Genomic DNA, 25,984 nt, shown 5'->3' with positions numbered 1-25,984 from the left:
ACACATCATGACCAAGGCAACTTATTTTTAAAAAGCATTTAGTTGGAGACTTGCTTGTAGGGTGAGCCCATAATGATCATAGTGGGAATGTGGCAGCAGCAGCAGACATGGCCCGTAATGATCATAGTGGGAACGTGGCAGCAGCAGCAGACATAGCCTGAAGCAGCACCTGAGCGCTCACATCTAATGCACAGCAAGAGGCTCAGAGTGACAGCCAACTGGGAACTGCATGGGCTTCTGAAACCTCAGAGCCCACGGCAGTGACAACAACTCCTCCAACAAGATCACACCTCCTAATCCTTCAGACATTGTTCCATCAACTACAGACTGAATAGTCATGTGTAAGAACCTATGGGGCAGAAGGTGGGGTTCTCATTCAGACACAAAGTTGAACCCCACAAGCCAATTGCCTGACTGCACAGCCATCACTCCCTTCTGGAGCAGGTAACTTGTTACAACAAAGAAACTCTAAAAATGCACAAAAATGGCGACTCTACCTCTGGGCACACACGAGACACAGGCACGTGGTCAACAACCACTGGGCACACACAAAACACAGGCGCGTGGTCAACAACCACTGGGCACACAGGAGACACAGGCGTGTGGTCAACAATCACTGGGCACACACGAGACACAGGCGCGAGGTCAACAACGACTCGGCACACACGAGACACAGGTGCATGGTCAACAGGTTTGCCCCTCAGCCTCCCGCATGTGGCAGCAGCGACATCTCCACACAGGTTCCACGGCAGCCCTGATGCTGAGGAGCACGGAGCAGCCATGGCAGCACTTGGCAGCTGGTGTGCTTCATGGTTGGGTGGTTATATTTCTGCTTCAGAGTTCCCAGATACCTTCTCACATGCAGAAGAGATGTGTGCCCTATACACACTCCTTCTCACATGCAGAAGAGATGTGTGCCCTATACACGCTCCTTCTCACATACAGTAGAGATGTGTGCCCTATACACGCTCCTTCTCACATGCAGAAGAGATGTGTGCCCTATACACGCTCCTTCTCACATGCAGTAGAGATGTGTGCCCTATACACACTCCTTCTCACATGCAGAAGAGATGTGTGCCCTATACACGCTCCTTCTCACATGCAGAAGAGATGTGTGCCCTATACACGCTCCTTCTCACATGCAGAAGAGATGTGTGCCCTATACACGCTCCTTCTCACATGCAGAAGAGATGTGTGCCCTATACACGCTCCTTCTCACATGCAGTAGAGATGTGTGCCCTATACACACTCCTTCTCACACACAGAAGAGATGTGTGCCCTATACACACTCCTTCTCACACACAGAAGAGATGTGTGCCCTATACACGCTCCTTCTCACATGCAGTAGAGATGTGTGCCCTATACACGCTCCTTCTCACACACAGAAGAGATGTGTGCCCTATACACGCTCCTTCTCACATGCAGAAGAGATGTGTGCCCTATACACACTCCTTCTCACATGCAGTAGAGATGTGTGCCCTATACACGCTCCTTCTCACATTCAGAAGAGATGTGTGCCCTATACACACTCCTTCTCACATGCAGTAGAGATGTGTGCCCTATACACGCTCCTTCTCACATTCAGAAGAGATGTGTGCCCTATACACACTCCTTCTCACATGCAGAAGAGATGTGTGCCCTATACACGCTCCTTCTCACATACAGAAGAGATGTGTGCCCTATACACGCTCCTTCTCACATGCAGTAGAGATGTGTGCCCTGTACACACTCCTTCTCACACACAGAAGAGATGTGTGCCCTATACACGCTCCTTCTCACATACAGAAGAGATGTGTGCCCTATACACACTCCTTCTCACATGCAGTAGAGATGTGTGCCCTATACACGCTCCTTCTCACATGCAGTAGAGATGTGTGCCCTGTACACACTCCTTCTCACACACAGAAGAGATGTGTGCCCTATACACGCTCCTTCTCACATACAGAAGAGATGTGTGCCCTATACACACTCCTTCTCACACACAGAAGAGATGTGTGCCCTATACACGCTCCTTCTCACACACAGAAGAGATGTGTGCCCTATACACACTCCTTCTCACATGCAGAAGAGATGTGTGCCCTATACACGCTCCTTCTCACATGCAGAAGAGATGTGTGCCCTGTACACACTCCTTCTCACATGCAGAAGAGATGTGTGCCCTATACACACTCCTTCTCACATGCAGAAGAGATGTGTGCCCTATACACACTCCTTCTCACATGCAGAAGAGATGTGTGCCCTATACACGCTCCTTCTCACACGCAGAAGAGATGTGTGCCCTGTACACACTCCTTCTCACATGCAGAAGAGATGTGTGCCCTGTACACACTCCTTCTCACATGCAGAAGAGATGTGTGCCCTATACACGCTCCTTCTCACACACAGAAGAGATGTGTGCCCTATACATGCTCCTTCTCACACACAGAAGAGATGTGTGCCCTATACACGCTCCTTCTCACATGCAGAAGAGATGTGTGCCCTATACACACTCCTTCTCACATGCAGTAGAGATGTGTGCCCTATACACGCTCCTTCTCACATACAGTAGAGATGTGTGCCCTATACACACTCCTTCTCACATGCAGAAGAGATGTGTGCCCTATACACACTCCTTCTCACATGCAGTAGAGATGTGTGCCCTATACACGCTCCTTCTCACATGCAGTAGAGATGTGTGCCCTATACACGCTCCTTCTCACATGCAGTAGAGATGTGTGCCCTATACACACTCCTTCTCACATGCAGAAGAGATGGGTGCCCTATACACGCTCCTTCTCACATGCAGAAGAGATGTGTGCCCTATACACGCTCCTTCTCACATGCAGAAGAGATGTGTGCCCTATACACGCTCCTTCTCACATGCAGAAGAGATGTGTGCCCTATACACGCTCCTTCTCACATGCAGAAGAGATGTGTGCCCTATACACACTCCTTCTCACATGCAGAAGAGATGTGTGCCCTATACACGCTCCTTCTCACATGCAGAAGAGATGTGTGCCCTATACACACTCCTTCTCACATGCAGAAGAGATGTGTGCCCTATACACACTCCTTCTCACATGCAGTAGAGATGTGTGCCCTATACACACTCCTTCTCACATGCAGAAGAGATGTGTGCCCTATACACACTCCTTCTCACATGCAGAAGAGATGTGTGCCCTATACACACTCCTTCTCACATGCAGTAGAGATGTGTGCCCTATACACGCTCCTTCTCACATGCAGAAGAGATGTGTGCCCTATACACACTCCTTCTCACATGCAGAAGAGATGTGTGCCCTATACACACTCCTTCTCACATGCAGAAGAGATGTGTGCCCTATACACACTCCTTCTCACATGCAGAAGAGATGTGTGCCCTATACACACTCCTTCTCACATGCAGAAGAGATGTGTGCCCTATACACACTCCTTCTCACATGCAGTAGAGATGTGTGCCCTATACACACTCCTTCTCACATGCAGAAGAGATGTGTGCCCTATACACACTCCTTCTCACATGCAGAAGAGATGTGTGCCCTATACACACTCCTTCTCACATGCAGAAGAGATGTGTGCCCTATACACACTCCTTCTCACATGCAGTAGAGATGTGTGCCCTATACACGCTCCTTCTCACATGCAGAAGAGATGTGTTCCCTGTACACACTCCTTCTCACATGCAGTAGAGATGTGTGCCCTATACACGCTCCTTCTCACATGCAGAAGAGATGTGTGCCCTATACACGCTCCTTCTCACATGCAGACGAGATGTGTGCCCTATACACACTCCTTCTCACATGCAGAAGAGATGTGTGCCCTATACACACTCCTTCTCACATGCAGAAGAGATGTGTGCCCTATACACACTCCTTCTCACATGCAGTAGAGATGTGTGCCCTATACACGCTCCTTCTCACATGCAGAAGAGATGTGTGCCCTGTACACACTCCTTCTCACATGCAGAAGAGATGTGTGCCCTATACACACTCCTTCTCACATGCAGTAGAGATGTGTGCCCTATACACGCTCCTTCTCACATGCAGTAGAGATGTGTGCCCTATACACGCTCCTTCTCACATGCAGTAGAGATGTGTGCCCTATACACGCTCCTTCTCACACACAGAAGAGATGTGTGCCCTATACACACTCCTTCTCACATGCAGAAGAGATGTGTGCCCTATACACGCTCCTTCTCACATACAGTAGAGATGTGTGCCCTATACACACTCCTTCTCACACACAGAAGAGATGTGTGCCCTATACACGCTCCTTCTCACATGCAGAAGAGATGTGTGCCCTATACACGCTCCTTCTCACATACAGTAGAGATGTGTGCCCTATACACGCTCCTTCTCACATACAGTAGAGATGTGTGCCCTATACACACTCCTTCTCACATGCAGAAGAGATGTGTGCCCTATACACACTCCTTCTCACATGCAGAAGAGATGTGTGCCCTATACACACTCCTTCTCACATGCAGAAGAGATGTGTGCCCTATACACACTCCTTCTCACACACAGAAGAGATGTGTGCCCTATACACGCTCCTTCTCACATACAGTAGAGATGTGTGCCCTATACACACTCCTTCTCACATGCAGAAGAGATGTGTGCCCTATACACACTCCTTCTCACATGCAGAAGAGATGTGTGCCCTATACACGCTCCTTCTCACATACAGTAGAGATGTGTGCCCTATACACGCTCCTTCTCACATGCAGAAGAGATGTGTGCCCTATTCACACTCCTTCTCACACACAGAAGAGATGTGTGCCCTATACACACTCCTTCTCACATGCAGAAGAGATGTGTGCCCTATACACACTCCTTCTCACATGCAGAAGAGATGTGTGCCCTATACACACTCCTTCTCACACACAGAAGAGATGTGTGCCCTATACACGCTCCTTCTCACATGCAGAAGAGATGTGTGCCCTATACACACTCCTTCTCACATGCAGAAGAGATGTGTGCCCTATACACGCTCCTTCTCACATGCAGTAGAGATGTGTGCCCTATACACGCTCCTTCTCACATCCAGAAGAGATGTGTGCCCTATACACGCTCCTTCTCACATGCAGAAGAGATGTGTGCCCTATACACACTCCTTCTCACATGCAGAAGAGATGTGTGCCCTATACACGCTCCTTCTCACATACAGAAGAGATGTGTGCCCTATACACGCTCCTTCTCACATGCAGAAGAGATGTGTGCCCTATACACGCTCCTTCTCACATGCAGAAGAGATGTGTGCCCTATACACGCTCCTTCTCACATGCAGAAGAGATGTGTGCCCTATACACACTCCTTCTCACATGCAGTAGAGATGTGTGCCCTATACACGCTCCTTCTCACATGCAGTAGAGATGTGTGCCCTATACACGCTCCTTCTGACATGCAGAAGAGATGTGTGCCCTATACACACTCCTTCTCACATGCAGTAGAGATGTGTGCCCTATACACACTCCTTCTCACATGCAGAAGAGATGTGTGCCCTATACACACTCCTTCTCACATGCAGAAGAGATGTGTGCCCTATACACGCTCCTTCTCACATGCAGAAGAGATGTGTGCCCTATACACACTCCTTCTCACATGCAGTAGAGATGTGTGCCCTATACACGCTCCTTCTCACATGCAGTAGAGATGTGTGCCCTATACACGCTCCTTCTCACATGCAGAAGAGATGTGTGCCCTATACACACTCCTTCTCACATGCAGTAGAGATGTGTGCCCTATACACGCTCCTTCTCACATGCAGAAGAGATGTGTGCCCTATACACACTCCTTCTCACATGCAGTAGAGATGTGTGCCCTATACACGCTCCTTCTCACATGCAGAAGAGATGTGTGCCCTATACACGCTCCTTCTCACATGCAGAAGAGATGTGTGCCCTATACACACTCCTTCTCACATGCAGAAGAGATGTGTGCCCTGTACACACTCCTTCTCACATGCAGAAGAGATGTGTGCCCTATACACACTCCTTCTCACATGCAGAAGAGATGTGTGCCCTGTACACGCTCCTTCTCACATGCAGAAGAGATGTGTGCCCTATACACGCTCCTTCTCACACACAGAAGAGATGTGTGCCCTGTACACGCTCCTTCTCACATGCAGAAGAGATGTGTGCCCTGTACACACTCCTTCTCACATGCAGAAGAGATGTGTGCCCTATACACGCTCCTTCTCACATGCAGAAGAGATGTGTGCCCTATACACGCTCCTTCTCACATGCAGAAGAGATGTGTGCCCTATACACACTCCTTCTCACATGCAGAAGAGATGTGTGCCCTATACACGCTCCTTCTCACATGCAGTAGAGATGTGTGCCCTATACACACTCCTTCTCACATACAGAAGAGATGTGTGCCCTATACACTCTTCTTCTCACGTGCAGAAGAGATGTGTGCCCTGTACACACTCCTTCTTGTCAATTAACATTTCTCCTTTTACACACGAAGTCCATGTGTAGAATATTCAGCTCAGAACTTCAGTCTACGTCACACAGATTTTCCTCTGATTTTTTTTTTAAAGCATTAAATAAAAAAGGCAACACAGAGGTCAGAGGTGAGTGAGTTTGTGCACAAGTAATTGGTTCTGGAAACAGGGCAGAAGTACTTTCTCCTCTTCCACACAACCTTCTAGCCTAGATGTCACCAGCTCTACCTCCCAGTGCCCATTAATGACCAGAACTTAATACCTCAAGGGCGGCGCCACACCCAAGCATCTGAGCACCAAATGACAAGTGATTCAAGCAAGAATGGCCAGTGGCATCAGACACATGACCTGCAAAATGTGGCAGGGCAGGCACACACATAAGAGTGTTAACAAGATGACTTGCTCAGCACCAAGGGAAAGGCTCCCAAAAACAGAAACTGCAAGTGACAACTCAGCATCTCCAGGGACAGAGGGCATGGGAGACTAGGAACACCTTCAATAGACTTTTTGTCAAAACTGAGCAACCAGACTCAAACCACACCAAGTACAGGTGTCAGCAGACACAATACAGGACACTGTACAGGACACCTGTAATCTGAACACCTGCAGGAAAGTGGGGGCGGGGGAGGGACTAAGGCAGGAGCATCTCAAGTCGCAGGGCAGCGTAGGCTATATAGTACGAATCTGTCAATAAAAATAAAACAAATACATAGACAACAAGCGGAACTGTGCCAGCAGCTCTCTTCCTCCTGGCGGGAGTTCACAGAAGACAGTACTCAGCATGCCGCTGACAGAGAAGAGTCGTCAACACTTACTCAGGGATAGACCTGCAAGCTAGAGTACCCACTCGCCAGACCAGTAATAACTTACTGTTTTCTATGTGGGTCTTAGGCCTTTTCCTGACGGTACTGTAAACCCGGTCAAAAGGTTGTGGCTGGGATGGCCATAGCTAAAGGGAGGGGATGGGGAAGACAAGTAAACTCCTGGTGTTGTCTTGCTTCATGGGCGTGACATCAAACTGCCTTCCAAACATCTGTCTGCATCCACAGCACCGTGCCACTCGGCCTTACTTATATTAGGTGACCAGTAATACAGAATCGTATCTGGTCAAAGTGCTAAGAACAAACGATGACTGGGTGCTCAGCCCTGCCCAGAACACCTAGCCTGTCCCTCCAAGGCTCGGGGACTCTGCAGAAAGCAGGAGGAAAGAATGTAAGAACATAAGTCTGTAAGGAGAGGCTGGAAGGAGTGCTACAACACGCTGTCTTCTGAACAGGACATGGCTGCCCACACCCATAATCTCACAGCCAGCAGCTATGCGCACAAGACTGAGCCCATCGACATCCCATCATGAGTGGGAAGAGAGATGCCTAAGGGCTCAGCCCTACCTGCAGGGCGCATAGGCAGCAACGTTGGTAGGGGAGCGTGAGTTACAGTCCTTAGTGGTTTGGCCACTGTCACCCGACTCACGCCATGGCTTGGTCACTGTAAGTCACCCCTTCCCACGTAACCCCTCACCTTGACTTACACAAGGCAGCCCTAGTTGAACACAGTGGGTACAGGGCAAAGACATGGAAGAGCAGGGGCTGGCTGGGCAGAAGGGGCTCAGAAGGAGGGAAAGGAGGCAGAGGGGCTAATGGGGGACACAAGCCGAGTACACTGTATCTATGTGTAAAACGGCAAAGTATAAGCGAAAAATAAGGAGTCCAAGTCACAGAAGTGAGGGACCAGGTCTTTGTGAAAGGAAACTGAAGAAGCGTGACAGAGTAAACAATGTGTGGCCTCTACTCAATCCTTCAAAGAAGGAGAGCTGCATGTCTCTTTGGGAACATGGTGCACATCTGAACACGGACTAGCCATGCAGTAACAGACTGTGATGCTACAGTGTCTTGGGGAAACAATGACAGCAAGCACCTGAGTTTTAACATACACAAACATATTGAGCAGCATCACAGGGCTGTAACGTAGTTTAAATGCTTAGCAAAATAAAATTTATAGAGATGTGTAATGACTTGCAGAGAGAAAACAAAATGCAGAGCGTCAGCATTAGACAGGCAGAGGCCCAAGGCGTTTACTGTGGTGGTCTCCCAGGCAGGTGCTCAAGTTTCCAACCCAAGAAACTGCAGGGAGAACAAGTCAGGAGGCTCTAACCTCTCCTGAGGTGGGAAAATGAAAGCATCCATTTTCTAGCCAGACAGTGAGCAATCCGAAAGGCCACAGCCCTCCCTAAAGTCCTCAACGCTCATGCCCCTAACTTCACACAATGGACAGAGAGCCAGGCAGGTGCAGTTCTGTGAACCACGGCTGGAGAGAAGCGTGTTTCCAAGGCCTCAGAGTGTCTGTAAGGCCTCCTACTCACTGAAGCCTCCCTTACCTGGAAGCCTCTCCAGGACAGTAAGCCTGTTCCCTAGGAGAGCAGGCAGGAGCCAGTGCCACAGCATGGAAGGAGCAACAGCTAACGTCCCTAACTAACTACCAGAGGGGACTCCAATGTACACTAACACAAACTTGGGCAGAATATATGTTCTAGGTGAAGCTCCTGGAACACACTCTCAGTACAGACTTCACGCGCAAACACTTGGGTTCTGTTTTACTTCCTCAGTGGGAACCTGTCCTCTGCTGGTTCCCAGAACACAAAGGACACTGAGAGACAAAAAGACACAGGACCAACAGCTGTCAAGAAGAGAGGGCGTCCCCATCCACCCAGAAATGGCCTGGGGTTCTCTGGGTTTGTTTTCAAGGGCAAACAGAAAGATGGTGACTAAGGGATAATCAAAGAGAAACCTGCTTTACTAGACTTGAAAGTAGGAGGGGCTGAGGCTCGGTGAGAGAGCACCGAGCTCGTGCAGAGCCCAGGGGTTCCATCCCCAGCACCCCGGGGTGGGAGGGTACAATTAGGAGTAAACAGAGGGAGGTGAAAGGCAGTGCACTGTGAGTAACCACAGGCTTCTCACACTTAGAAAAGCAGTCACTCTGTCCCAGGACTTTCAGCCGTGCCACTTATTTGTCACAAGGACTGAGGAGAAAACCAAAACACAAACTGTCAGTGAAGGATTTTCCCACTGTCAGGCCAGTGCTGGACACTTGACAACTGCATGCAGGAAGAGCACACTCCATGCACAGAGCGCTGCCCTTTGTCTGCTCCAAGACGAAGAGAGGGGTTCCCAGCAAGGCTCCCAGACCCACGTGGTCCACTGAGCCAGCCCACACTAGACACCCAGCCCTGCAGCAGCACTGCCTAGGGAACAGCCACAGCCTGGCCTAGAACTTACACTCTCGCTCACCTGGAGGCTCAGGGGTACAACCCTGCCCTGTCTCAACAGGCACTGATCTCCTACTACCACCCCAAGCCAGTAACTGCCCACGTGCCCATGCACTGGACACCAAACTGAGCTGAGCCAGGCTCTGCAAAATGGAGGCAAGGACAGTAGTGCAGAGCTCCTCAAAGACTCCTCCATTCTGCACACACGGCCTTTCCCAGGATTCACCAAGCCTCCGACTGTGGGGACTGAGAGCCCCTGCCCCTATACAGACCTTTCACGGCTCTGGGCATTCTCCATCATCCACAGAGCAGAAACACACAGGCCAGAGCAAAGGGTGCACAGTGTGCGGCCCTCCGTCCTGCTGCTGCCCTGAGACCTTCCTCAGTTTCTCTTCCCTGAGAACTTAAGGAACGTGCCAGGTACAGTTCCTAGGCAAGCTCGGGCCCTCCAACTCTGAAACTGTTTTAGTCTGCATGGCTTCAAGGGCTCTAGGACCTGACATCCCTCCACTGAGCTCTGCCACAAGGAAGCCAACACCAAAACCAGGAGTCAGCGTAAGTCAGCGAGTGGCACAGAGCCATCTACCAGCCACCTGTCCTCTCAAGCTGAGCCCCATATGTCACGGTTGACAGCACCCACCGGATACAATTCAGAGTCCACATAAACCACCTGACACAAAGATACAAAGGCTCCTTATCCCATTACACTTGATCTGCAACAGTTTATGCAGCAAGGCTTTGCAAGACTCAAACAAAAATTCTGTAGTTCTGAGGACAAAATAACAGTGTGTACGGAGAGGGAAGAAAAGAGAAAGTGAGGTAGCATAGATGTCATGCATCCCAACCCCTACAATTTGCCTTGGATAGCACCCCTAGATGAGCCCCATGGTTCCTGAAGGGTGCCCAACATCTCTGACAAACACCCTAAGTCCTCTGGTTAGTTATCACATGATCCCCTAAGGGCTCCACAAGGCCCCTGCATGGACACTTTGTGGAGTTTTCCAGTTCAATTTACGTTTACTTAATGATCCACAAGCAACGACACATGTTCGAGGAACCCACAGGCAGGCAGGCAGACCAAAGCACCCAGGAGGAAGGGAAGAGAGGCACTGGAGACAGTTTGCACTGGCCCAAGTGACAGCTCTGAAGACGCGTCCTTAGAAGGTAGGTGCTCCAGACACAGGAACCAGAAGATGGACTCCTCACTGGCCAGTAGCCACAGCGGTGCCCCTGACCTATGAGTGTCTCAGTCTCTAGGCACTGATGCCACCTCACAAGAGCTAGTGGAAGCGTCAGTAAGTTGATAGCTGTGGAGCTACAACTCCTATCAGGTTACAGTCACTGGTGGAAAGGAAGTCAGCCATCATTATGGGCGTCTCCAACAGCTGGACCCTACTAGAACTTCAAGTCCAAGAGCACAAAAGTGAAGATGGCATGATGCTGCTCACAGAGACCAGTCCACCAAGACCAGCGCTTAGAGAGACCCAACCTGACACATCTCTCTGGGTCACAGTTAGGAAAGTGGCACAAATGATAGGTGCCAGTCAGCCCAGTAGAACACCAGGCTGGAGACCACAGCTAGCACCATGAGGAGGCGGGGAAACAAGTCGCTGAGAAGAGCCCCTTTGCGGGGGCGGGGCACGGACACATGATATTCAGAACAGCGCGAGGACAGACACTGCCCCACAGACCTCAGAAACAAACGGCAGAACTACAGCAGCACATGTGAGCGGCTCATGCCTCACCCAGCAGCAACTCAGAAGGCCAAAATCCACCTCTCATGCCTCATCCACACAGGGAAAGGCTGCAATGAGGATTCTATCAAACACTTGGGTCTAGTAGCCAAAGGACCAAGCACAGACAGGGGCAACAGTGCAAATGGCAGGAGAGGCCCATGCCAGGCGCACTCACCTCTAATGCTTAGCTGGCTTCTGACCAGCCAAGTACAGTTCCCCTCAGGGCCCTCTGCGCTAGCCACCTTGCACCTGAGCCCTCCCTTTCCTTCAAATGGAAATTTCTGAGGCAAAGGTCATTGGAAAAGTTCCAGTCCTTGGGCCTTATATAGTACCTATCTACTCCCAAAGTCCTCTGACACCCCCTTGCTCCCCACTGTCTCCTTATAACGCTTGTCATCATCAGGACTCTTCCTGATGACAGCAGTTTCCTCTTGAAGGAAGATCTGTTGGGGCATGGGACATACAGAGAAGTGAAACACAGAACGGTTTAGGACAGGTGTTCACAAGAAGGTGAAACACTGCACCCTGTGGGGAAGCTCAACTAAGACAGAAGTAAACAACTCAAAAGAGCTTCAGGAAGCCCCTGAAATTGACCACACTGACTAGACTCTCAGACACGCCCAGCTGTGAAGCCCACTCTCAGACCACTCTAGCAGCCAGGAAGGAAAACAGACTGCCTACAAGAACCAAGGCCAGGCTTGCTTTCTGAAGAGGTTCAGGCCAGTTGAGCTACTAGAAAGGTCACTGCAACCTGCCGAGTAACCTGCAGGCTGTACAGCCTGTTCTAGGTTTCCAGCTTCCTTGAGGTATGGCCCATCTAGGTACTGGATGACAAAGCTGGGTGCTGCACTTTTTGAGTCCTTTCTGCTCCCAGAAGGAGCCCCTTGCCCACATTCCCGTAAGTAACGGCAATACGCTCACTGGTTTATCAAACTGGACTTTAGTCTATTATGAACTCTGTGTCTGGAGTATGTAGACACCTGTGTATGTTGTTTCTCCCCAGAAAAAGTCTGTCACACAACAATTCATGTGTTTACTCTAATATCCCCATCAGTGGGGACTCTGTAAAGCTGCTAAGACAAAAGGCACTCGCATCGTATCTGTACACCACATGCATATGTCCCCGGAGGCCAAGAGGATGTCAGATCCCCTGGAACAGGAGTCACAGGTAGTTGTGAGCCACCATGTGAGTGCTGGAAAACAAACCTGGTGCTCTTCGAGAGCTGCAAATGCTCATGACTCCTGAGCCACCTCTCCAGCCCTACCCGCTTAACGCTTGATGAACAAGCCCAGGTCAGCAGCAGCCTGTGTGCTTGCTTCACTTCTGTAGCTGCGATAAAACAGCCTGACAAAAGCAACTTAGGGAGGTGTGGTGGTTTGAACAGGAACAGCTATTAGGCTCATAGACTTCGATGCTCGGGCACCAAAGAGTAGGCTCTGAGGTTTCAAAGCCCAAGCCTGTCCCTGCTGCCTGCAGATCTGGATGGAGAGCTCTCAAGCTCCCTCTCCTGCACCTGCTGCCATGACGATAACGGACTAAACCTCTGAAACCCTAAGCCAGCCCCAATGTTTTCCTTTTAAGTACTGCCATAGTCACAGTGGCTCTTCACAGCAACGGAACACAGACTAAGAAACGGAGGGCAGGCGTATTTGGCTACAGGTCACAGTCGCCACTGAGGGGAAGTCAGGGCAGGAACCCAAGCAGCCAGCCACATGGCATCCACAGTCGCGAGCAGAGAAATAAACGCAACGTCACTGGCTTCATGCTCACGCTCAGCTAGCTGTCTTCAGCGCACGGTTCAGGGCCCACGTCCCTGTGGGGCTTCCAATGTCAATCACTGCTATCCCCACAGACACACTCCAGGCCAACCTAATCGAGGCAATTCCTCACTGACTCTTCTTATGGGAGTTTAGGTTGTGTCTAGTTAACATTTAAAACCAAACCAACTGTCACATCAAGGAAGGTCCAAATACCCTGTGCTGAGCCACAATCTAGTAACAGTCAAAGCTCACACTCCAAGGATACACACAGAAAGACAGCTAAGGAGGAGACTCTAGAAACACAGACACAGACAGAGCCGTTAAGTTCCACCAGGGGTCACTGGAGTGAAGGCTTAAAGGCTAAAAGCACTGGCTGCTCTTCCAGAGGCCCTGGGTTCAATTCCCAGCACCCACATGGCAGCTCACAACTGTCTGTAAGTCCTGTTCCAGGGGATCTGACACCCTCACACAGACAAAACACAAATACACATAAAATGAAAGTAAATACATTTATAAAAATTCCACCAGACATGCAGGCATGCATGCTAGGCAAAGCTAACTTGGTGCCTGACATTAATTTAGCACTGTCTTCTGCTCTCCTCAGATCCCCAGACACAGGTAACCAGAACTTTCTGACAACATATTAACTAGGTGCATTTAGCTTTGAAACCTCTTAGTAGATCTTAGGACACTCTTAGGAGTGTCTTGGTTACTTTTAAATTGCTGAAACGAAACAAAACAAGTTACCATCACCAAGGTAACTTATAAAAGAAAGAATTTAGTTGGGTTTAAATGTTCAGAGTTTCAGAGTCCATGATGGTGGAGTTAAGGCTTAGCAGCAGGAGCAACCAAGAACTCCTATCTTGATCCACAAGGAGACAGAGAAGATATACTAGAACAGTGCAAGATTTGGTTTGGTTTGGTTTGGTTTGGTTTGGTTTGGTTTGGTTTGGTTTGGTTTGGTTGGTGTGTGTGTGTGTGTGTGTGTGTGTGTGTGTGTGTGTGTGTGTGTGTTTTCAAGACAGGATTTCTCTGTGTAGCCCTACCTGTCCTAGAACCCTGTCTGTAGACCATGCTGGCTTAAAACTCAACGCTCTACCTGCCTCTGCCTCCCAAGTGCTAGGATTAAAGGTGTGAGCCATCACACCCAGCAAGGCTTTTGAAACCTCTAAGACCACCTCTGTAACACACTTCCTCCAACAAGGCCACACCTCACAATCCTATCCAAACAGTTCCACCAACCGGGGACCACCTAGTCACACATGAGCGTATGGGGAAAAGCCTCGTTCACAACACCACAACCAGTGTTAGGGAGTTCACAGAGACAAATGTTTTCTGCTCTATCCAGCATCCCAACCACCCTCCCCTCCCAAAGAACTGTTGAGGAGTAACAGCACTACCTACAGTCAGGAGTCGCTCAGTGCCTCTCCATTGTCTCTGCTACCAAACGCTGGAAGAAAAACAAACCCACCAGGGGCACCTCAAGTTCGTTATGCTCAGCCCACAGCCTTACACAGGCCACCGATAAGCTAATCTTACGGAGGAGTTTGAACAGGTGAGTAATTTCCCCCTAGACCGCCCCCCCTCAACCTCCTAAGTGCCCCTGGCTCCTTTCATGGTGGACATGAGGGCAGAAGTGGAAACCGCACTCAAAGGAAGCTCAGCCTTTCTGCAAGCAGCTGCACGCCTGCCTTCAGCAGGAGACCCGCCCATACGAAGCGCCTCCGCCCTGCTCACACAGCTCAGGATGGAAGGAGCGCACCTGCTCCTTTCATATCCTCATCACAAGTCACAAGTCCACCTCGGGGATCTGGGAATGCCTCGTGCACGCCTCGACCTACCACACCTGGAACAGGGCAGCAGCAAGCTAGACACACAAATATACTGTGTACATTGTGGAGGTCATTTCTCTGTAAAGGAAAGAAGGCCTCAAACAGGTACAGGCCACAGGCAGGTGCCAGAGAGGGTCCTGGAGGCAGCTGTCCCAAGCTTGTGTGGATTCCCACCTTCAGCCTTGCTGTGGCCTGGCAGGAACACACCCTGCACCAACAGTCACAACCTGTGAAGCCAACAGAAGAGGCGGCCTTCGTGTGGCCTACTGTTTGCAGTAGAGAAGATGGAGAGCATGCACACCCAATAGGATTTACTGCCCTCCAGGAGGCAGGCCCTGAATCAAGAGACAAACACTGAGCGTGACGAGATGGCCACACAGCCACCACACTGGATCAAGCTAGGGTATGTGACAGAACACACATACTACTGTGTCATGCATGGGTCTCTAAAGGTATCTGCATGTGTGCAGTGGAAAAAAGACTAAAGCCACTAACAGTGACATCTCTAGATAGCAGGCTGCATCATGCAATTTTTTCTACATTTCTCTATTTCCTGAGCTTTGTGTAACAAACACAGACTACTCGGTATAAGCACCACGTGTAAAGTACGGAAAAGACTGGTGGTTCTTACAGGTGCTGCTCACAAGCACGCATTGCTTTAGGCCTGCCTGGTACTCTACCTGGTGTTTGTTGCTAACCCTTGTGTTTCTTACAGCACATACAAAAAGCATCATCACACGCACTGCCCAACTTACAAGGCGAGAGACAGAGAGCACTGTGAGCACGCTTATGCAAAGAAGCTGGTGTCAGAACACAGCAGCAAGGGGACCACCACCTGAAACCTCTTTTATAGCCATTTCCTAGAAAGTGTAAGAATGACCATGGCTATTTTCATAAAGTTCAACACCACTAACATCACGGAAATGCCATGTGAACCACAATGAACTATGACCTCTCACCTCTGAGCATGTCTGCTGTTGAACCACAGGCGCTAACTGCTGGTTGTGTGAGGAAACGGAACCCGTCAACACAGGCGGGTGGGAGTAAGTGGTCTAGGCACTACAGAAACCAATATGGTGGTTCTCCAAAAACTGTAAGTCACCCTATGGTCCAGCAATCCCACCACCGGGTGTGTAGCCAAAGAAACTGAGAAAAAGTTGGGAGAAACACTTGTGTTCCCTATACAGTACAGAACTGTTCACAATAGCCTCGAGATGAAAACAACCTGAGATGGACAGATGTAAAAACAAAAACAAACAAACAGAAAAACCAGGATATATATATATAAGCATCAAGATACTATCAGTGTAAACAGAAGGAAATGATGTCATCACTGGCAGCACGGATGGACTGCCAGTCACCAAGAGCAGTAGCGCGCACGCACGGCCTCATTCACATGTGAAGCCTTCAGCTGCTGGACAGAAAAACAAATGCAGTCGCCGGGGCTGGAGGAAGGACAGAGCAGGGGAGGACGCTGGTCACAGGGGACTGAGCCTAGGTGAGCCACAGAGGAGTTCCAGTGGGCACTGCACAGGGTGGCAGCTACAGCACACAATATACATGTGACAGTGCTGGAAAAGAAAATTTGTGGTGGTGACAGATGGACATTAGCTTGATTTAATCATTCCATGATATGCTCACATATCTGATAGGTCACAATATACCGTATGCACGCACATATTAAGTACACGTTATAGAACAGTTAGTCCCCATCTTAACCTCGACTAGCCAAGAGTGCCCAAGGATAAGGAAGGGAAGATACACTTCTGTTCTGAATGACCAAGACCTTCGGATAATGGCCTCTTCACCAAACAGTTAATAGTTTATAACTAATGTTTTTGACTAGAGCCAAGAAATAATGTTGATATTATCTGGTGTATGAAACAAATGGAGGACTGATGGCGCTGGGTCACCATCCCTTCTAGGTCGCACCACCAGAGCCAGAACTGGCTGGTGCAGAGAGCTGTGGTTTGCGTCATTTGACAGACTCCCTGAAATCACCTTGGCAACCGTGAGAAACTGCATCTGAGTCTTATTTTCCTCCCAGAGCTGACACTGTATGGAAAGCAGTATCGGTTCTTCTGCGGGAGTGCCTCAGTGGCACGCGGCTCTACCTGTCAATTCCTCTTGATCATAGCACAGTAGTCTCTTGCCCTGGAAAAGCCACTGCCATCTGGGCGGAGGCCTCTGCCAGGAAGGCTCACAAGCCAGCATGCCTCCCACTTCACAATTCCAACTTAGACTTTGGGAAATGACCTTAAATGCACCCATTTGTAATAGAAAATGTGAAATATGAAACAAAATGCGTACAACACCAGAGAGTCCTCTGGTGATAAATCCAAGTTCACGGCCGCATTTCAAAACATTGCTAACATCCCTGATGTTGTGGGTCAGGACATGGGCTAAGTTTCATAATACAGCACAGGAAGTAGATTCATATGGCCTTAATTTTAGCCATTTTTTCTAATTGCTATTTCATATTTATGGGTGTTTTGCCTGCATATATGTCTGTGCACCATGTGCGTGCGTGCGTGCCCACTGCAGAGGTTTGGAGACATCAGATCTGGAAGTGGACTTACAGATGTTTGTAAGCTACCCTGAGGGTGCTGGTACTTGAATCCAGTTCTCTGTAAGAGCAGCTGGTACTCTTTACTGCTGAGCTATCTCTCCAACACCAATTTCAGATTTAGATACTGAATAAAAAGCTAGTACAAGTACCATGGGAGTGACAAGAAAAGCCCCTTCTTCAAGGAAGGCAGCCTCTGCCTACATAGCGGCAGTTCACCTGTTTCCACACATTCAAAAGCTTAATTAAGTACCATTACTGAAGAAGAAAATCTTGACATCTAATATACTGTGACCATCAATAAGTTTACCTAACACATTTGGGACCAAAATCTGAGAGCAGAACATCGACAACAACAAGTCAGAAAACAAACTCCTTTACCTCTGCAGCCAGTCCACCTGAGGGCCTGCAGACAAATGGCCTCCATTTCAAGACCTGTCTCTCAATTCACTAAGTTACTGCTCATTTGTAAAACTCAAGCGCGTCATCGTTATCATCAACACCATTGTCATTACAACTTGGCCATTTCTTAGATATAAATGGAAAGAAACTGGAACTGGCATTGTTGTGCCCAGTTTTCAGCACAAATCAGAAAATAAAAATACGTATGTGTATGTGAGAGTATGTTAATGTATGCAAGTTCACATAGACATGTACACATGTGGGCATGCATGGGGAGGCCAGAAATAAGTGCTGACTGTTCTCTCAGTCACTTTCTACCTTATTTTTTTGAGACAAGGTCTCCACCTGCACCTGCAGCTTGCCAAATTGGCTCGACCATGGAGCCCAGGGACTGCTCCCATCGCAGAAGCCAGTCACCAGGGTTCCAGCACACCTCTACACGTGGCTTTTTCTCAGGTCCTCATGCTTGTACACCAAGCACTTTACCAAATAAACCATCTTCCTGGTACCTAACCGAAAATCTTTAAGGCAAGTGGTTAGTAGGAAAGTAAGTTGTAAAAAAACAAAAAGAGGCCAGCAAGATGGCTCAGCAGGTAAAGGCCATTGCCACCAAGGCTCAAAAATGCCATCCTTGGAGCTCACAGGGTGGAGGAAACCGTATCTCAGTGGCTGTCCTCTGACCTCCACACTGGACCCACGCACGTGCATAAATGATACATGTAATAGAGGCTTAAAAATCACTTTAATGGGCATGGAGATGTTAAGTTTCTTTTCCATAAAGAAAGCATTAGGAGCTTCAAGTCAAGTGAGGAGGGCAGTCTGAAGCAGCCTCCTGAGAAAGCCCCTGGGGATTAAGCACTTAGAACAAAAGCTACCTTGCTGTTTAAGCTGCTTTGTTTCCTGTTTGCAATTTTAAAATGTTTTCAGTCTCCCATCTTTGAGTATTTGGTGGAAATTAAATGTGTAAGTCCTAGAACTGCTCAAAGGTACAAGGCCTTTCCCTCCGGGCTCTGCATACATGAGGAAGAGTAGGTCTTTGGCTGTAGAGGCCTCTCCCCTCACAGTTACAGACTGACAGGTGAGTTAAAGCCATGTCTTTCTCTAGGAACTTCCTAAAACAGGATGGCTGAACAAATTGGGGGTTTGCATGTGTTTGATTTTTATTATCTCCTGGGGTAATGATGAGTTTTAAGCGTGATATTCTGACCTTGAAAGGAAGAGATATTTACTCTTTAAAATCAGCACAGTAAGACACAACTGGTCTTTTCTTTTTCCTTCAAAGGGAAACCTGGTTGCTATCCAAGTACAGTAAGCAATCTTTAGCAAGGGCCTGTTTTGTGTCCAGAGGCTTCAGGTGCCTGGGACAGGTCTATGTGGGGCTCTGACAGCATGGGCAAACTCAGAGCCATGACAGTCACTGCTGTGTGAAATGGCAACCAACCTTCGCAAAGCTGGAAACAAGGGTGCACCACTCAATTTCTTTTAAATCAATTTCTTACAACAGTTTACACTGGTTATCTTAATGTGTAGCAGGAGTCTGAAAAAATACTGTAACATAGACAAAACCCAGGAAGATGAGGTGAAATGCTACAACAAATGTCAAGACAAAGTAAAAATGGCTCCCCAGCCCAATAAGGAATCCAGTCATTCAAACGGCAAGGCTGATACCAAGGGAGGGAAGCCAACACCCCACCTTTAAAGAGCTGTGAGGCCTTCTGAAGTTGCCCCAACCACTATCCAATTATCTGCAGCAATTTCCTCGAAGACATCAAAGATAAATTATTAACAAAAACGGTAACACTTTAATGACTATAAACCACTGTGTGTCCAATTTCAATTAAATACACTTTGCAAACATGATTGGAAGGCTTCAGCAATTCCTCCCAAGAAATGTTTGGTAAAAGACTGTCCTTTCAAGAAAAGAAAAGCATCCTGGGTCATCACAAGGCTGGACTGCATATGATTATTACCAGCCCTTCACATAGTGAGGTTGCAAACATCAGACATGACTGCAAACGCATCCACCTCTGCGTCGTCCCCCAAAAGCAAAGCCAGTTCTCCAGATCTACAGCATTGCCCCAGGAGTAAGAAAAACGTGGAAAGAGCGACATCCCTGGAGAAGTGACACAGAAGGACCACAAAGGTTCAGCGCGAAATATCAAGCTCCATGGAAAAAAGGCAACCCCAAGTTGTCCTCCCCAGAAATAGGTCTTACAATCCCCAGTTTCAAGCTCATGAGTTTTCTAACGTAAGCTTTATGGGTGGAGGTCCCGGCCACACCACCGATTTCGGGCCTGCATAAGCAGCAGATGAGGACGTGAGATCAGGAGGGGTTTGGCCCTGGACATTTCAATTTGGACCTTGCCTGACCACCTGCTGAGGGCTGAGTCGGACCTGGATACGATGCTGGGGGAATTCCGAAGGGCACCTTTCAGGGCTGGACAGATGACTCCCCTCCCCGATCAACGGGGATTACCAACGTGCTGCCACCTGCACAGGAGCCGGTTCTCGGGGAAACCAGCACAAGGTGTGGTGGGGACCACACGCCGGCCGCGAGGAGACGTCGAGAGGCTTCTCCTCGGGACAAGGAGCCCCGCCCCACAGTGAGCACCGAGGCTGCGGCGGTAGGGAGCGATCGCGCCAGACGACGACAGCTACCGTGACCCCGACCGACCGGACCCCCGGCAACCTCGGACCCCGGCCCTGCCTCCCCCGCCCGGACTCGACCTCCTCCACCCCCGCCCGGCCCGGTCCCGCGTTCACCCACCTCCAGGCGCAGGGACGCCCCGCAGGCGCGCAGGAACTCGCGGATGTTGCTCAGGCACTCGCTCTCGTTCCGCGGCTCCGGGTAGACCTGCAACACACAGAGGGGCTGAGCGGGCCAGACGCCTCATCCGCTCCCCTTCCTCGGGCTGCACCAATCTCCGCCCCTGCCCGCACCCGGAAGCGCGCCCGGGACCGGAAGTGACGGCGTCAAACCGCGCCCCCTCCCCGCGGCCTCTGCCTCTTTCCGCGGTAGCGCATCTCTATCCTTGGCTACCTCTCCCCAGCCCTGTCCCAGCCCCACGCGTGCCCTCCTCCTGCCCGGTGCGGCACCCTTCACCACGCGCTCCATCTCCTCCGGACCCTGCTCCGGCCTCACGTGCGCCCTCCTCCTCCATGGCCTGGCTCCCTCCACCACGCGCGCCGCCTCCTGGAGACCTCTGCTCCTGCCCCACTCGCGCTCTCCTCCAGACCTCCGCTGCGGCCCCAAGTCACCTGCTCCAGGCCCCTCTCTGGGCTCCCATCCCACGCGTGCCGCCCCCTGACCCCCAATCTAGTTACCGCACCCATCCTCAATGCACAGAACCCTGCCTGTGCTGCTCGAAGAGCCCCGAGGGGGTTCGAGAGAACCTCCGTTCTTCCTCACCGAGGCTCCTGGAAAGTACAGTTTGAATTCTAAACCTATGGCTTAAAATAATGAGCAACATAAATTCTGCAGGTCGGCATGAAAGTGCCATGATTTCTTCTCCCAAACACAGGCCATGTGCTTTATGAATGAAAGATTAACCAGAGTGGCCGGCTATTGTGGGTAAGGCATCAGACAAGGCTGGTTGTTGCTAACCTGCGCCCTGAGCATCCAGGGAAGGTGCTGGCCTAACCACTTTCCTGCTACGCTTGCCACATGTGTTATGTTAACGCGCCCGATGCCGGCAACTAAGTGAAACAGAAGCCGCATCTGTGACTGGAACAATGTAAGGAAGACCCCGATCCATCAGAAAAGCTTTTAATTTACTTAGTAAGGTTTTTTTTAACCTAAAAATTTATAAAGAATTTTCCGAAATGGATTAGATTTAAATGATGGCGTTTACATCATCCAGAATCTTAGCACTGGAAATATTACAAATGGTTCTCGTTGTTGTTTTGTTTTAGGAGAAATCACAGCACCCATCCACTGCACTCAGGAACACAGTGGTCTCTTTGCAAAGTGCCTAAGTCTCTAAAAGGTGCAAGTGTTCAGAAACACTGATAGAAACGAGCCCTCTCCCTCAGCTGAAATGTCCCTGGGGCAGAACGGCCCTCCTTGTTGCCTTTATTTTCTTCTGCAAGAGACCCACCCATCAGGTCATCACAGATTTGTGAACTTTTCCACTTAACCACAGGACAAACACAGCACACTCTCACTGACAAGCTGCTTTCTGTGTGTATCTTCTCAGATTTTGCACCATGTTTGTCTGCCGTGTACTTTTAGTTGGTGATTTTACTGGGTTTTTTTGTTGTTGTTGTTTTGGTTTGGTTTGGTTTTGCCTCCAAATATGCTAAAGTGCCGTTAGGAATTCATAAAAGCAAGGAGCAAGGATGGTGTCTTACAAGGAAAGAAAAAAACCCTCTATGTTAGATAAACTTCATTCGGGGAGAGCCTGTTAGCTGTGGGTGAAGAAAACAAAAGATACACAAGAGAAAAGGAGATTTGTCTGTGGACCAGGCTGCTCCAGAAAGTGCTACTGCAGCACCAGATGCTGACGAAGCTGTAGAGAAGATGAAAAAGCAACAAACTGTGGATTCCTGAGATAATGACCAATAATAAAGGCTTAGACAGTATTATGAGCCTGAAAGCTAACGAAACTTAGAACACACAAGAGCTTTCTCGATAGTTCGGGCTGGTCAGTGTGCTTCCAAATTGATACATCACGAAAAATTCAACTTACAGTTCGGAAAAGAGTTTAAAAATGGTTGGCTTGTTCTCTCTGGGGCTCTAACAGGTTTCCAGAGCTGACGAGCCTGGCTTATTTGCATGAATGTTTAAAGACAAACCTGCGTGATGAGAACAGCTTCTCAGACTTCTGGGTAAGTGATTCAGAGACCACACAACCTTGCTGTGTAGATACCAAGGGCAAAATTTAAATATAAGCTGCCCCTTATGGGATGCATGAACCAAACCCCAGGAACACTTGGGAAGAAAAACTTCAACTATATGGCAGGTCGCAGGAGATAAAAACAAAAACCTGGGCGGCATCCAAAATGTTCTGGGATTGGTTCCATAACTGCTTCATTCCAATCAATGAACACTATTTCCAGGGTGAAACCTTACCTCCTAGGTATTATTAACTTAGATAATGTCCCTGTTTGTTTCTGTGAAGAACTCGAAAATGTTCACCCCAGTGCACAAATTATTTTCTTGCCCCCAAATACTTCATCTCTCTCATTCAGCCCCTCAGTCAGCATAATACAAGCTTTGAAGGCACACCACCTCAGCAAGCTGCTCAGGAAAGCTTTTAGCACTCAGAGGCCCATGAGGAACCTACCCTGTGAGACTACCAGAAATCTCTCCCCATACACACTATATGAACACTGCACAGCAAAAGAGGAGAATGTTTGGCAACAGGAAGGAGAAAGAAACAGGAAATTTGGACAGGAAAGACAGTAGGACCCACCAACCTGGTCCTGGAAATGATGGACAAACATGGCACCCGAGTGAGTGCTGCCACTAAGACAACACACGCTGTGCTTCCCACAAATAGTCTCGGACATGGAGGGAGTGAGCCACGAGTGGATGCCGCCTCACCTCCACTGCATCTGTTCCTTAACTCAAACATGAGGCGACCAGACAGACAGACAAGCCTAAAGCAGTGTTCCAAGCCTTAGGCCAGTCTGGTTGGGACTTGAATAGTGCCGAGCCCCTAAGGAAGAGCCATCCTTGTCCACATCCTCCCTTCTGCTGAACAAATTTCAGCCCTGCTCTGGGGACTTAGGGAACAAGTCAAGGCCTGAGGGCAAAGCCCATTCATCTTTCAGCTAGCTCCCTCTACAGTGCAACTTGAACATTTTTATGAAGCCAACCACACGATCTTTGCATAGTACTTTTCTCAAGACTTTATTTGAATTCCCACTACACAATGCCCAGTTTATGTGCACGGTGCTGTGTTGACTGTCTGGCTATGATTGTTCTGTATATGTGTGTACAGGTGACAAACTAGTACAACCATGGTATGGCATATTACATAGTGCTGTACTTGAGATGATGTTTTATTGTAAGTAAATGCATAGGACTTACAGCATATATACTGAAAATGCACACAAAATAAGGTCATGTGTTCATTGGTTGACGGAATATTATGACCAGCCATGTGTGCGCACACACACACGCACACGCACATCCATAAGTACAGATTAAAAATAAAAGATCTGTAGTATGACCAGACTCCCCTGGACAATGTTGCAGTCATGGACAGTTCAACACTTGAAATGACTCCAAAGACAACTACCACAAACAAGGAGAACCATCTCTTCTCTGCATTTGACTAAGAAACCACAGGAGAAGTGTTATTTATTCTTATATGATGAGTGTATAAAATAATGGAAACAACATACTTTAATTTCAACAACTGTTAACCATAAAAAGCAAAAGTACTTAGGGATCTTAATGTGAAATGTGGAGATTTTTAACTCACACTTGCTTGGGGGGGGGCATGTGTGCCACAATGTGTACATGGAAGTCACACTTGCCTGTGTGGGGGCATGTGCACCACAGTGTGTGCCACAGTGTATGCATGGAAGTCACGCTTGCCTGGGTGGGGGCGTGGGTGCCACAGTGTGTGCATGGAAGTCACACTTGCCTGGGTGGGGGCGTGGGTGCCACAGTGTGCATAAAAGTCAAGGCACAAGCCATGGCAAGTTCTCTGCTTTCACCATGTGTGGTCCCAGGAGTCAATCTCAGACTTGGTGGCAGACACCTTTTCCCACTGAGATTTCTCACTGGCCCAGAGCTCTTTATTGATCCATGGATTGTATCACTTTGCAAGAATGAAATGCTGTCGACCAGCAATTCCCCATGTGTGTGCTGAGCAGCTATCCATCAAGATGAACATGTGGAAATGGGAGTCTTGTAGTGGAAGTTACTCTTTGACACCTCATGTGTGATGGAGCCAAGCCCCAAACATGGCCTACTACACATTCAGGGACATTTGGGAGTCAAGAGCTTCACTAGAGCCTCTTACGGTCTCCATGGAAGTGAGGAGTTAGGAAACCCAGAGTCGCAGGATGCTGTCACTGGGGGTTGCTGACGTCCTCACATCCTATGCGCCTCACTTCTTGATCCTTCTTTTCTTTCCTATACTTGCATGTTCCTGACTGTTCTTTAAGTAACAAGGAAGAATTTCATCTTTTAGCAGTATGTCTGAGGAAGACAGAAAATGGGTGAACTTCTGCCTCTTTGTGTGAACTGGGGGAGCAATGGGGAGAGGTCAATGGGGACAGCCAAACTGGCTATGTGTCCTCATGGTCACAGGCTCCTTTTCGTGGACACACAAGTTGAGGCTCTTTCCACGGGTTCTCTTAAAGCGTCCTTGCCCACGTAATTCTTAGGAAGTCTGGCTCACGTGCATGGGAGCACGTGGCTAGAACTTCAACAGATAGGTCAGATGTCAAAAGCGCTAACTCTGTGGCAAACGTGTCACCGAGGGAAGGCACCTACCCCTCTAGGTCTGTTTCCTTATCTCCAGCTTAAGGCCAATAGCTGTGCTGAGTTGTTGGGTCAAGTGGATTATATAAACTGGTCCAGCAATGCTTACTGGGCCTCAGCTTCACAGCAGGCCCCATCACTGTGAATAGGAAGTGCGGGCCCAGCAGCTCGAGGTCCAGCACAAACAGCACTTGAGCTGATGAGCTTGAGTCCAGGCAGCATCGCAGGACACCACGTCAGGATGGGGGAGCAGCTGTGCTTTCTAAGATGTCCATAGTTGATGCCTGCGACTGTCACAACAGAAGAGCCCTTCATGCTTCTCCAAACACGGTGTGCACATGGTCAGTGGACAGGTGAAAACTGACGTCATCAGCCATCGGAGCGTAAACATTAGAACCCCAGCTCACGCCGCACACCCAGTGAGGGGAGCACAAGGAGAATGGTGGTGTCGGAGTGGACGAGGCTAAAAAGCAACTGTGAGTCTCATGCCTGACTCGGGAGAGTGGACCGGGGAAAACGGGCGATTTCTTCCGAAGTTAAACTCGTCTCTACCCTAGG

At 49.1% G+C, this 25,984-nt stretch overlaps 1 protein-coding gene across 5 annotated transcripts in view; it reads right to left on the bottom strand.

Moving 5' to 3' along the window:
- The window catches only part of ARHGEF7 (Rho guanine nucleotide exchange factor 7), a 114,126-nt gene that overhangs the window by 62,548 nt on the left and 25,594 nt on the right, over positions 1-25,984 (bottom strand). For 4 of the 5 annotated variants that reach the window (XR_014775038.1, XM_084759643.1, XM_084759645.1 and 1 more), the window contains exon 2: positions 20,753-20,839. The exons of the other annotated variant lie outside the window; for it this stretch is intronic. Coding sequence is in view for 3 of the 4 variants with exons in the window: in XM_084759643.1 (XP_084615769.1) it covers positions 20,753-20,839 (87 nt within the window). In the remaining variant the exon portion in view is untranslated. The remainder of the gene's footprint in view (positions 1-20,752; positions 20,840-25,984) is intronic. 5 annotated transcript variants of the gene reach the window in all.

The sequence above is a fragment of the Acomys minous genome (genome assembly GCF_964271855.1).
Source record: "Acomys minous genome assembly, chromosome: 15".
In the NCBI taxonomy this organism is placed as follows: Eukaryota; Metazoa; Chordata; class Mammalia; order Rodentia; family Muridae; genus Acomys; species Acomys minous.
The sequence above is the reverse complement of the archived record's forward strand: the minus strand, read 5'-3'. Positions and strand labels throughout refer to the sequence as shown.